This window comes from Centrocercus urophasianus, unplaced genomic scaffold (assembly GCF_019232065.1).
Source record: "Centrocercus urophasianus isolate 14NV4802_14NV808 unplaced genomic scaffold, USGS_Curo_1.0 seq_11, whole genome shotgun sequence".
Taxonomy (NCBI): Eukaryota; Metazoa; Chordata; class Aves; order Galliformes; family Phasianidae; genus Centrocercus; species Centrocercus urophasianus.
Genome location: NW_024884253.1, coordinates 10913824 through 10928333, shown reverse-complemented (window position 1 = coordinate 10928333; position 14510 = coordinate 10913824). Strand labels below are relative to the sequence as shown.

At 42.1% G+C, this 14510-nt stretch overlaps 1 protein-coding gene across 1 annotated transcript; it reads right to left on the bottom strand.

The window, feature by feature from the left end:
* Positions 1 to 1268: 1268 nt before the first annotated feature.
* DERL1 (derlin 1) lies at positions 1269 to 14414 on the bottom strand. The gene is made up of 8 exons (XM_042834729.1): positions 14146 to 14414; positions 13054 to 13165; positions 9446 to 9510; positions 7775 to 7801; positions 5692 to 5787; positions 5000 to 5052; positions 3742 to 3852; positions 1269 to 2380 (listed from the first exon to the last, which is right to left on the bottom strand). The coding sequence occupies exons 1-8, from the start codon at positions 14296 to 14298 to the stop codon at positions 2242 to 2244; spliced, it is 756 nt and encodes a 251-aa protein (XP_042690663.1). The 5' UTR covers positions 14299 to 14414; the 3' UTR covers positions 1269 to 2241.
* Positions 14415 to 14510: the final 96 nt, after the last annotated feature.

Below are 14510 nucleotides of genomic sequence, written 5' to 3'. Positions count from 1 at the left end.
ACGCACAGGGCCAGGACAATGACTCTTGACATGTTTCCTCCCACTCGTGCCCCCTTTATGGCCTTCTGTAAAAAGATGTGCAACTTGAGTGTACCAGAATTTAAGCTGAGTCACAACCTACTGCATCTTCACTTAGCAGTTAGCTCCTGACTCAAAAAGACAAGATATCAGCCTGGAGACAGTGATGTGATTATTATAACTAAGAACATCAGCTGCATCATGACTCCTATAAAACTGATGGTTCTGAAACTTCTGAAGTTAGCATCAAATAACAGGTGTTGGTCAACAACAGATTAGTATTTACAACACTGCAGTACTCTTTCCCGCCCACCACTGTAGATAAAGACAGAGACAAGAGCATCTTTAAAACTTACAACTATATAGGCAAAAATGGCAGGTGATTTCCAAACTCCCAAGTTCCTGTAATTCAAAGCACATACTGTGACTCTTATCACTTTTCTACATTCGCTCACATGTCTGATCATCAAAAGGGAGTTGCAATAAAGTAATGGAGCATGCATATTTTTCAGGCAAGCTGGCTGAAATCTTCTAACCAGTTTCATATCAAATAGTATTTACAAGTTTATCAACCTTCATAATCCAGATTTAGTAAAGGGGGGGAAAAAAACAAGTAATAAAAATGTTTTGGCCCAGATTCACATCACTTACTTGTAGATACCTGAGATACGCAAGTTGGAGCAGAACAGCCTTCTGTGCCCTGCCTACCCAGTAAAATGGAAAACACTAAAAGTCTTTGGAAGTTCAAAGACTCCAATCTCATCCTAGAAAAGTGACAGTACTCCTTTTTCTCCGCTATAGGAAAAAAAAAAAAATGATAACTGTATTCCAACTTACGAGTCTTGGTTAAATTTCGCACAGTTGCATTGCTAGCTTAAGCGTTATTCACTTGACCTTAAGCATTATTTTTTTTCCACTAGCAGCTATGACCCAAGAACACTGTGGGGTGCCCACTTTTTAAGAATCCTATGAGAGATGCACGAGTCCTCTTCACCACTGGAAAAACTGAGATAAGTAATGTGTGCTCAAATTCATAAAGTGAGAAAGTAGCTAGTCAGCATTACAGCTTCCTGGATCTCAGCCCTGTGCTCTGCCTACAAGAATCCAGTACTAGGAAAACTACTGTACAGAATCATTCCCTCTCCATGTCAAAAAGATTCACCAGAAAAACTGAGATACTAATAAGCCGTGTACAGTTCCTCATTCAACAATGAAAGAATCCTGTAGTAAAAAAAAATAATAATCTATTATATCTTTAACCTGGAAAAGTTTATTTCCAGCTTTGATTCTCTGACCTCTTAAAGCTTTTAAGAAAAAGTTGTAGATTCAGTTATTATAAACATAATGCTGCACTGAGTACCCTTTATATTAACCACAGTATGCTACATTTTCTAGTTGTAAGTTACTGTCTGTAATACCCGATTTTACAATCAAAACAGAAAGCCAGAAGCCAAGAACTTAGAAGATCTCAGGAGAAGAAAAAAAAAAAAAAAAAAAAAAACCCAAAGAATTCAGGCAGCTTCAGTTCAAACAGAGCAAGCCTTGGACATGCCATGAAAAATTAGAAATTTCAATTGTGTGAATATCTGCAACTGCCATTTGAAATGAAAGCCCTCTTATTCTTAGTCTTGCACATCTCATGCTGTATCGGGTTGGACATATGCTGCATGACAAGAGAAAACTGCTCTCAAAAATACAGCTTAATAATGGAAACAAACATTTGCACTTTACTTTATGAATGCAGCACAAAAATATCACTTAATGTTTCGAAAGACCCCAGGACTTAAGCACAGCTATGGAAAAAAAATCAGCTTCCTAGACATTAGGGTTAGTTTGATCCATCTGTCATACACTGAATTCTTGACCAACAAAGCTTTTAACAGGCGAGACAGAACATCAGTATATTTTTCCATCACAGCACAGAACAAGATGGCAAAAATGGAAGCCTGTTGTGACAGACAGACAAGACTGTACAAAGGCAGCTTATTTTTAATGGCAGAATCAAGTCTGACACTACTGGCTAGCCTGGAGTAAGATCTATGTTTTCCCTTCTGAACATTTTTCTTAATTTTCTCTTGCACCAGAAAAATTGTTCCAAAACAGTAAAATCCAACAGCACTACAGAGAGCTCAGTTCTTTAGCAAGCTCTGCACCAGGAAGGATCAATCCTACAAGCAAATAAAACCAAAGAGTTGCTGTTTCCCAAGGGCAGGAGGAGTTTTTTCACTGGTCACCCAGCCGGAAACCTTGACCCCAGTTGTGTCTTCCACCACCCTGCTGATCTTCTGCAGCTCTTCTCATGCTAGCAGGTGGGATTCCAAACCCTGACACTCCTCCTCTCCTGTTTGGCAGCCAGCGGTACCTAGGAGAAGCCAAAAGAGAGAGTTTGAGAAAGAGTTGTATCTTGGGAGTAATTACCAGAATACTTTCCTATGCACTCCTTTTACCTGCTAGGCTTTGCAATAAAACTACTTTTTGAAAGCAGTACCTCACAGAATTCTTTTACTGTACTGAGGGCTTAAAATTGGAAAGAGGAACTCTGGGGAGCATGCACCTTTAGGATATGTTCATATATAATAATCCAAACAAAGGGAAAAGATGCATAATACGAATTGACTCACTGTTGAGAATAAACACTGTGATATAAACTTGATTCCCTGAACTCCTTTCCCTTTTCCCCCCCGAAGAAGTAATAAAAAAAATCCAAATTAATTCTGAGCATCTCTCTCTCCAACTGTTACAAAGCTACAATTATCTCACTGCTCTCTAAATAACCCTTCCTGAGGAACTGCAGACCAAAGGCTCTAAGCACCTACTTTGATTAAGTCAAAGTTTAAGTGACCTGGACAGCACAAACTGGGGCTGTAAGACCACATCATCCAACTCAGACTACCACTGAAATGTAATGTCCTAAAATACAGCTTTTCTGCAGATGTCAATCCAGGGTGCTATCAACGCAGAGTTGCTTCAGCTCTATAATAAATAGTTAGCTATAGCTCCTGTGAGGTGCAATTGTAATTCAACTTTGCATCTTCTAACCTTCTTATAGGGCAAACCCTTAACTAACCACATCACTGACTGAAGCTTGGTAGAGAAAGAATATTTACAGCTCAAATGGATGTGGTCACAAGGAATTGAAACTGCAGTCTTTGGCTTCTGATCTCAATATTCCAGTGCCAAAACAATGAATAGGTTACAAAAAGAGCACTTCAGAATCCAAGACTTGAATTCTCAGCCAGGGTTACTGATACCAACTGCAGAGCAGATACACATAAAGGCACCCAACAAATCTACAACAGATTTCTGTCATTATGTATTGCTTAACTGGTAGTTACTGTAATGATACATGGAAATAGAGAAAAAGGTTGTTTACAGGAAAAAATAATTTAAAAAGAATCCGATGGATACTGTTTGATAATTGGCAGTGAGGTTTCTTTGCTACTGTTTAATTCACTAGGAGAGGCATAGCTTTTCCTCTCACTCTCAAGAGTGGGTATGGAATACAAGTAATCCATTGGGAAAACAAGGAACACTGACCATCTACAAGAAAAAAAAACATTTTGATGACTCAATCTGTACACAATATCACAGCCTTTAAATGCTGAAGCACGTTCATTTAACAAAATATTTTACACTCTGCAATCCCAGAAGATATACGTCCTTATAAACAATCCAGAAAACTGGCCCAAATAAACAGTGAGCTATAGTATAAAGTCAGCTTACAAGAATTGAGGTGTGGACAGAAAATTCCTTCCTCCCAGATCCATTGGGTATTTAAACATTAGGAAGAAATACAGGTGTCCAACCAGATTTCCTATGAGCTCATTGATGACTCTGCAAGGAAAAAGAACAAGCACAGTTTTGCAGGCCGTTTTCCCCAGAAATAAAGGAGTGCTCATCTTCTGCCAGTTACTATTGTTCACCTGCCACAGGCACTGCCAGCGCCGTGAACCACAGAAATTTCCCTTCCCTCAGCATTTTGCAACCACTGCTTTAGAAGGGCCAGCATTCAGTGCCAATGCATCCACAGGCTGTTCCAGCCTCCCTTCCAAGCACTCTCACAGACTGTACTGAAAATGCAATTAAATGCTTGTTTACTGCAGAGAATTAGACCGTATAGCCATTAGTGTCCTAAAATAATAGTTGGTAGAGCTTGAGAAGTTATTGCTGTTTTTGCTGGACAACCTGTCTCCTGCTGTACTGTTTTGTTCCTAATTTTGCAGGAACACTGCTGAATGGAGGCCCTTGAGTATTTTCTGTCATGCATAGAAACAGCAGGTATCTAGCAAGCAGCCTTCTCAAGTAACGGATGAGTCAGTAGGAGGCACAGCCAGAAAAGGGAATTGGTTTTGCCCTATTCCCATCTCCTCCTTTTATAAATCAACCATGCAACTCGCTGTTGTCATTGTGTTACAGCGGCACCAAGCGGCCACAGCCAATACTGGGCACTAATAGGAAACTGCACACAGAGATCTCTGCATCACTGTTTGCTCAGAGAAATGCCAAACAAGCCAACAGAGACAGAAAGTGCTAATATGGCACTCCACAGGCTTGCAGTCGCCATTTCTTCGTGTTTTGCATGCTGATAAAAGCAGCACATTGGATGAGATTCTGATGGAAAGAAGAAACACCACTTAGAAGATTCAAATTATGTTTGTTCCCAAAATCAGCAGTAACGGCTGGTCTTACAGGATGAAATCTTTCTTTACTGGGCATTATGCTCTTAGTAAGGAAATGGCCAAATGCACAGATCTACCAGACCAATCAAATTATTACTATTTTCTCCTCACCTACGTTCTCTAGGTCTCATGTCCACATCTCCTCTTTGCATTACCTTAGACAATCACCATACAACACTGACCAGGACCAGACCAATTATACAGCTTTGAGCCTCTTATTTTAGTAACGCTGCTGATGAGTGACAAGAGAGAGCTGTAAAAGACTTCATAACTTCAAATAGGTCTTATCTGTAAATACATACGATCCTCCAATGATGTAGTTGAATCCCAGAATAACCCATGGAAGGTAACAGGCCTGAAAAAGAACAGGGATACATAAATTGTATGTGCAAGCGTGGAATTTGAACCTGCTTAAGATCCACTGCACTGCTAAGTATGATTAGAATCCTAATGTTTTAGCACTGCACAGATCTTGTTATATTAACTTAAGTAGATTAGAACCAAAAAGGCGGTCACTCTAGCCTGAGCAACCACTAATGTGCGGACAAATCAAACTTGTTTTAAGTAGATACATCTTCTGCCATCTACATTCCATGCCATCTGAAACAAAATCCTAATATTTCTAAATTTAAGAGGGTCTGGAAACAACAATCAAAAGAGTTTTCATCACAAGACCTCGCAGAAACAAACCAACCTGCACAGGAAAGAGTAATTTCAAAACATTTTCTCAATACTGTTCAGCTTTTAGTTGGATTTTCCCTCTTTTGTTCAGACCAATGAATTTCAGTTGTCACTCAATAGAGTGGCTTTACTGAAGAGATGTCCTCACATAACATGGAAGACAATGAAGAGAACTGTCTTTGTTGCATCTCAAGGAGTATATATCTTCATGAAAGCATAGGACATCCTTAATTGGAAAAAATACTTCCATTTTGTCCCTCATTGCCTTTGTAAGCATATTCAAGGCAGAAACCTTTCCAATAATACGATTTACCTTAAATCTTGTTCCAAACCAAAACGATACAATCATGTCTCTGTTCAGCTGGGCCCACACATAAAGAACAGACATGATGAGCGGAATCATCAGCAACTGCAATGTTAAAAAGACAAAAAGTTACCATCAATTTCACTGAAGTCTGAGAAATTTCAACAGGCACCAGAAGTTCTAAGGTTTAAAAGCATGATATATCATCAAGTGTTGAAAGATTGCCTCAGAATGTTCACCATGTGCCATGCATCTGCACACAAGATCAGAAAGCTAAGCAAGAGAACACAGACATTCTCTTTTGCTGTGCTGGAAAATATTCTTAACGAAGACAAGGTCCCCATTAGGTTACAGTCTAAGACAGCTTTGGTGAGCCTGTAAGCCCAAACAGGTGGTGCAATTTGTGATAAGGTACAAAATTACCAAGTCACATATTAAAAATAGGTTTGCCCTGAGTGTCTGACCAAACATTACTTCACTTCTAACATGTGCAGTCCATGCTTCAGGGTAGCAACAGCATCACAAGACCAAGACTCCAAAGCAACTACGTGGAACAATAAGCACTGGTCCCAGCTCCTGGTACCACACCTACAGCAACCAGCACCGTTTGTGCCACAATCATCTCCATGTACGATCCAAGGCACAACCCAAACACGTACTCATCTGAGACTACTCTAACATGCCAGAGAAAGGGCTCCTGCACATGATTTCCAGTCCTGTGTCTCTCAGACCACCACCGAGGGGAGGTGTGCCAGCAAACCACCACTGTGAAGTACCACAGCCAGGCACGGCAAAATCACCTTGGTAGAGCTTGGAGCCAACCTCTGCTCCATGTGAGGAGAGTATTTCACATACTTACACAACTGTGCATGAGCTGATGGGATTCTTTTTGGTGAAACAAATAGAATATTCTATTACAGCTGTCTGCTGATTTCTAAACTGGAGAATGCACCATCAATAGTACAAAACAGCCTGAGTGATTGGAAGAGATGATAAAGCACACTCCTTCAAGAGTGGTACAGTCAACAGGTTCCACTGAAAGCAGCCTTTCCCAAGTTATACCAGCACTTTGACTCTCCATACCAACACCTTAGGTTCATTATTAAAATGATTTTTATTTCACTGAAAAAGTTTCTGAATGTAACTGAAAGGGAGACCAGTCGTCCTATTCTATAATCTCATTTTCCAAGCAAGCCACTCAACACAAGGGAAAACTCCATTCTAACAAAAACACATTTATATCCCAAACAACCTTCTTTTAAGCAATATCTTGTGCACAAATTTAAAAAACATTTTATCTTTCTTTTTTAACAAAAAGATACAAATCAATGCAGTCAGTCTAAAATTTCTAAAATGTGATTTCAGCACTCTTTTGTAAAAAAAAAATAAAAATAAAATTGGATCCTTCTCTATAACAAAAAATAAATAAAACAAAGTAAATGTAAAATTATTAACAGCCCTAAACTGAAGTAAATCGTGATTGCAAATGCATGATTGCTATGTCTATCTATGAAAGGAGCCTAAGGAACAATCTAATAAACAGTAAGGTAATCTTGTATAGAACTGGGGATATTGGTGTGAGCTTCGTGTGATGGGAACAGAAATAAGATGAGGATAACAGCAAAGATGCTGAAGACATGCAGTTACCTGACACAACTGCATTCAAGAAATGTTTCTCTTATTCCCTCCATTTTAACATTTGGGCAGAAAAGAACTCCCTCACTGAAGCTGGTCCTTCAGTCTGCTATTTAACCATTCCTGTGAGCATTTTGCACTTCACAGTTCTGATACGAATCTGAAGCTGCATTTTGTACAATAAAGTCTTCAGTCAGCAAATGAAAGGAATGAATTTGAGAAGACTAGCCTAGGAACCACATTTAACTAGAAGAGTCAAAATACAGAAACACAGTCATTAGAGGAAACTGTATATATACTGCCAAAAATATATATATACAGCCAAAATATTTTGATATAAACTAAAATAACCTAGCTTTAACTGTGTTCTGTGGTCATGTGGATAACACTGCCTGTAAGGCTGGTAAATAGCAAGAAAACCGAAGAATATTACCTAAAAAAGCTGCACTGCACTTACCTGCATGTCCATTGCCAAGCCAGTTATCTGCCATTTTACCATTAAGGAAAGAGCAGCAGACAGACAAAAAGAAGCTATGAACAGAATGCATTTAGCAACTCACAAACACACAACATGGCACCAAGGTTTTGCCTACATCATGCATTCAGCTTGCTGCCTTACACCACGTATGGAACAAGCACTTGGAATCTTTCAAAATGACGAGTCAGAAAGTCAAACCAGTAGATTCATCTCATAGTCCACAGCCAGCAGACAATAACCACAGTAATGCAGATGGCTTTTTAGCAGCACAGGTTGTTTTCCTAGTTACAGCTGTGGCTCAACAGGACTAGCAGGAATTCCCTCCATGCAGTGGAATGTGACTAGAGATGGTTCATCTATTGATAAAAGGTGGCATTTCTACATAATAGTTTTACAATAGTTTTCTTGACTGCATCTTGTTTACATTGGTGTTAACATTCACTCTTTCCTACATGTTGTGCCACTGCAAATTGCTGCAAGGAGGCTGGGAAAAGCACCAACAGAACAGGAATGGCTCCAAGGATGGAGGTTCCAAAACCTCACCATACAACCTCTGACATCTGATCAGTGCCACAGTAAAAAGGTTATTTCTTGCATCTAAATAGAAAATCTGTTTCATTTCGTGCCTGTTTTTTTTCTCATCACCAAGGATGAGAGAAATCTGCCTTTTCCTTTACTCCCTCCCCCATCAGGTAGTATCCATACGGATGAGATATCCCTAAACCTTCTCTTCTCCTGGCCTGAACAGTCCTAGCTCTCTCTGCTTTTCCTCATGTGACACATGCTTTTGTTCCTTAATCTTCACAGCTCTTCACTGGAGCTGCTCCAGTACATCCAAGTCTCTCTTGTACTGGAGAAGTACTGAAAGTTCTGCATCTCTTATAGCTGGGCTGCATGCAGCCCCTCAGTCTTCCCACCAAAGCTGAGCAGAGCCTTTCCCCTGCGGGAAACACGTTGCTCAGTGCAGCCCAGGAGGCACTCAGCCACAAGGGCACATTCCCAGCTTACAGTCCAACTGGTGACCACCAGCACCTCCAAGTCCTTTTCTGCAAAGCTGCTTTGCAAACACCAAGTCCCCAGCCTCTTCTAGTGCATGAGGCTGCTCCCCATGGGCTATACTGAGCTTCATGAAATTCCTGATCAGCCCATTTCTCCAGCCTGTCAAGATACCTGGGAATGGCAGCACAACCATCTGGTGCAACAACTCTCAGTTTTATATCCGAGATCTAATGAAAATTCAGGTAGAACAGCACAGCTCAGGGCTGTTCCCAGCATTCCTAGACCAACAAATCCAGCTTCTTCAGGAAGTCTGCCAGAGAAGCTATTACAATACTGCTCTCACAGCCTTAGCTGCCTTGCTCCCAGCAGGTAAGGGCTCTTTTTGCAAGATACCCCTGAATTCCACTGAATATCACTATTAGGTCTCCCTGGAGCTTTCTCTTCTCCAGGCTGAACAGCTCCACCTCTCTCAGCAAATTACAAACTTGTGTCAGTACATACATTAGCATTCTCCTGCAAGCCACCTGTTACCTTTCCAAGAAGACAGAAGCTTACAAACATTTCTACACTTTAAAACTTAGTTGCTAAGAGCTGGTCTTTAAGACAGAAATCAGAGAACCAAAATACTCCAGAAGATGAACAGAAGGATACAACAATGCAGATCCAGTTAAACAGAAGCATGAACATGTAATCTGCAGGTCTTCCATCAAAAGCCCCTGTAAACAGAAAGAATTGTTAGGGATGGTACAAACTCATAAGAAATTACAACTCTACCTTTAAAAGTTTTAAGAAATCTTCAGCAAATAAGAGTTATTCTACATACCGTCAATGGCTTATGATTTTTAGTTTTTAATTTTTAAAAGTCTTAGAACAACAGTAGGAAGCAGAACAACAATAGGAAACAGAACAACAATAGGAAGATGTACTTACACAGCAACAGCACAAATGCAAAGTTTAACAATCAAGTCATGTGAAAACCAGTCCAGTTAAGCAAATCATGTCCTCCTTACATCACCAAGATGGTTTTACACTCCAGAAAGTTACTATACTATGACAGACATTACACATGCATTCAGTACCTTCTTCCAAGGAGAAACACTTGCCTAATTTCCCATTCCAAATGGGTGTCAACATTTTCCAGGACAAAAAAAAAAAACAACAACCAACCAACAAACAAACCAAAACAGCAACATTCCCTGCAGATGATATAACATTAAATTATCTTTAGATGCACAGAGTTTATGACCTGGCAAAGAGAGGAGTTAAAAACACAAAACTCCCAAGTCTGGTAAGATGCTGGCAGAATCCTCAGCATCTGAGCTGAATTCCTATCAACCTTCATATAACTTCATTCAGGCAAAAAATACCCAGGAATACTGCTGACACAGACCCACAACCCAGCAGCAAAAAGTTCATCACAAAAAAGCTGATTTCACAAAATCACAGAATCACCAAGGCTGGAAAAGACCTACAAGATCACCCAGTCCAACCATCCACCTATCACCAATAGCTCTCACTGAGCCATGTCCCTCAACACAAAATCCAAATGTTCCTTGAACACCTCCAGGGCTTGTGACTCCACCACCTCCCTGGGCAGCCCATTGCAGTGCCTGACCACTCTTTCAGAGAAGTAGTATTTCCTAATGTCCAGCCTGAATCTTCCCTGGTGCAGCTTGAAGCCATTTCCTCTGGTCCTATCACTGGTACACGAGAGAAGAGGCCGACCCCCAGCTCACTACAACCTCCCTTCAGGTAGTTACAGAGAGCAATAAGGTCTCCCCTGAGCCTCCTCTTCTCCAGGCTGAACATTCCCAGCTCCTTCAGCCTCTCCTCATAAGCCCTGTGCTCCAAACCCCTCACCAGCTTTGTTGCCCTTCTTTGAACCAGCTCCAGGGCCTCAATATCTTTCTTGCAGTGAGGGGCCCAAAACTGGACACAGAACTTGAGGTGCGGCCTCACCAGAGCTGAGGACAGGGGAACAATCACCTCTCTGCTCCTGCTTGCAACACCGTTCCTGATGCAAGCCAGGATGCCATTGGCCTTCTTGGCCACCTGGGCACACTGCTGGCTCATGTTCAGCCGAGCATCAATCAATACCCCCATGTCCATTTCCTCTACAGTCTTCCAGCCACTCTGCCCCAAGCATTGCCTGGGGTTGTTGTAGCCAAAGTGCAGGACCCGGCATTTGGCCTTGTTGAACCTCATCCCATTGGCTTCAGCCCAGCAATCCAGCCTGTCCAGATCCCTCTGCAGAGCCTCGCTACTCCCACGAGGATCAACACTTCCAGCCAACTTGGTGTCATCTGCAAACTTACTGAGGGTGCACTCAATGCCCTCATCCAGGTCTTCATTAAAGATACAGAAGAGCACAGGCTCCAACACTGACCCCTGGGGAACACCACTTGCGACCAAATTTACAGACTAAACTTTTGACTTCTGATTTACACACCAAAACATCCAAAAAGACAGAGTGCCACTGTTTAATCTTAGCACTTTGTGGCTTCCTGTATCTGTTTCACATTATTCGAGTTTAGCCATGCATGTTACACAACAGGTGGGAAAGAAGAAAGAAAAACCTTTAAAAAACTATTTGGGCAAGTTTGATATTTGAAGAACAACATAAAACTGAATTTTCTCCTCATTGTTGCCATACAACAAGCCAGTGAAGTGCTGCAGACTCACAGTCCCATTGTTCATACTACTGTGAACTCCACATATTCCCATTGCTGTTTCTCTGATTAAATTTGTCATGTTCTTCTCCAATGGAAACAAACAAAAAACACATCAATCTCATTTCCCTCAGGAAACTAAACATCAGCTTGTTAGGAAGACAACTACAATATAAAATCACATGGATTTTTTTCCCCCAAGTTAAATCTCCTCCCCTTTAACTTTGAAGTTACTATGCAACACCTGTGTACTCTCAAAACTCACGTGCAACTCTGAAAATAATAATCTTTATTCCTCAGTTTAGTAATAGATCTATGCCAATGTCAACCTGTAAACATATTACCAGGAGTTTACACACTTCGCACTATCAGAAGTGCAGAAGGATCCAAGATTTTTTTTGTAGAAAGACTGACATAATCAAGAACTTTATACCAGAAAATTTACTGTTAAAATATGGTGAAATGCTTTGCTTCACACCACAGAACCACAGCTGACTTCCCAGTTTCAAAATACATGTATGTAGTGCAGGTATGTAAATTTATTGTTGAAATCAGACTTCTTTCCAAGAGACTTCTGCCACAGCACAACTAGCACATATATATATATATATATTTTTTTTTAAGAATATGTCCAAGCAGTGATGTCTTACAATCCCCTATATTCATCATGAACTCTCATTCCATATAGCTTTGCACAATTTAATGTCATAACTGTCCTTACTCACTTACAAGCATGTGTTTATAACCTTCCACCAACAGACAAGGAACCACTTCTAGTTACTAAACTACTACTACTTACTTTAGTTAAGAAACAACCAAATACAATACTGCACCATGGCCACACTCATTTATTCCCCTGTTATTCTTCTTATGACTCAAAAGGTATCCCACAAGATTCTCCGGAAGACAGGTTGATAGGGGAGCTCCCTACAGCAGGTTTTCCATAATTCCCCCCCATCTTGCAGTGCATTTCCACTTCAACCATCAGCTTTGGGATTCCGTTAGTTAATTAATATGACTCTTTTTTCCATTGTCTGATCTGCCTTCTACTCTCAAAAACCAACTCGTTCCTTAACTTTTCACATTTCTATTTGACAGAAGAGTATGCTTCATTTGTAGAGGATCTCTCTCAATTCGGAATATCCTACAGAAGAATACAAGTAAGAATCTTTGCCTTTAAAAAAGAGAAAAAGCAACATCATTATTTCCTCACGAAAGATACCTGTTATTACATACGCTGCATCACACTTTCATATTAATAGACATCAGACATATGGAAACAGAAGTGAAACTATCTTTTAGTCTCTCTTTCACTTCCTGATATCTGACAGCTAGAAGCAGCAGGTCCTCCTGCAGAAAGGATCCTAACTGAACAGGCTCCCTGCCCCAAAGAGGCAGCCATAAAGTTTTCAGAGCACTTTCTCCTTGGACTGACATAAGAAGGCCCAGAGATGAGCCCTATTCCTCAATTCTTTCTGAACCAGCCACAGTTCCCCCAAACAGTCCCAGCAGGAGCTCTGTCTGGCAGTGCTAGGACTCCATTAACTCTAGACAATTTACCATTTGCATACAACGTAATGGACAACATACCTGTTTCTAAACGTGATGAATATTGATACAGGAAATACAAATTCACCAAGTAGAGAAAACCTGTTCCAGGTCCCACTGGGAAGAAGAAAGTTGCCGTTATTGGCCGCCAGATCTGTACAAAGAAAAGGACATTTATACACTGCAGAATGAGATCATACACACACGGGTTATTACCTTTCACTTGCTAACAATTAACTGGAAGATTAAGAACTAGATTAAAAATAGCCCAAGTATCACCTACCACTGCTTCAGCAGCCTCAACAGTTGCTTCTTAATTTGATAAGCAAATCCATTAAGATTACAACAGAAATCCCACACAATTTTCCCAAGCGCTTCCATCACACCCACACAGCACCAAATCTTCACCACAGCGCAGAAGGGATCTGCTTGCAGGGATCAGACCCCATTTTAAAAGGGGTACAGAATCCACTCTGACCTGGAGGTTGCACAGGAGGAGCTCCCACAGCAACCTTCAGTGTGCATCTGCAGACAGCACAAGGTGCTTGGAACATTTGCGAGGCTCCTGAGAGTCTCTCAACCATCAGCACCGGGCACAGCTAAGTGCAGGGCAGCACACAGCCAGGACAGAAGGTGACTGCCTATCTTCAATGGGCATAAACACCTTCAATGGGCCGTGTAAACAGTGCATCAGAATGCTGAGTGTCACATTTCCATTGTAGAAGTGCAGAAAACTGTAATTTGAGGTATTAACTTTTGTGGAAGGCAGGTGAAGCTAACAGACGGCTGTTCTGCTTTTCACTCGAGCAACAATGCAGCCACGTACAGAAATGTAAAGGAACCTCCTCAACAGAAACCACGAAGATGAGGCCACAGAGTTATGCCAACTCCAAGCTCCACGGCCTTCCCGCCCACACAGGGTGCCAGGGGGGCCGTGTCACCTTGCCGGCCGCACTGCCCAACCGGTCCGCAGCCGGGCGCAGGCCAGAGCAGCGAGGCACGGCCGCTTTCCTGCTGCGAGGAGCTCCGCCCGCACCCCGCACTACAATTCCCAGCATGCCGCGCGCGCTCGGCCCAGGCTAGCCGCGGTGACGGCGCCGCAGGGCACGCCGGGACCAGTAGTGTGGCCCGTACCTGGAAGCGGTTGATGAAAGCGTCGGGCCAAAGGAAGAGGTAGACGGGGCTGACGAGACCCAGCTTGCCGATCAGCGGCACCGCGATGGAGCCGGCGAACCAGTAGCGGGTGATGAGCGGAATGCTCCGGAACCAGTCCCCCAGGTCCGACATGTCGCAGCCACCGTCGCCGCCGAGGACTCACAGGAACCGACGGCTGAGGGAGAGACGAGAGCAGCGCCGGAACGGCACAGCCCCGAGCCAGACGTGGCGCCGCCGAGTTCGGCCGACTCGCGCACTTCCGGCCCCGCCCCCAGCTGCCGTGAGAACTACAGCTCCCGGCATGCTTCGCGCTCGATTCGGGCTGATCCATTCCACTCTGGAAG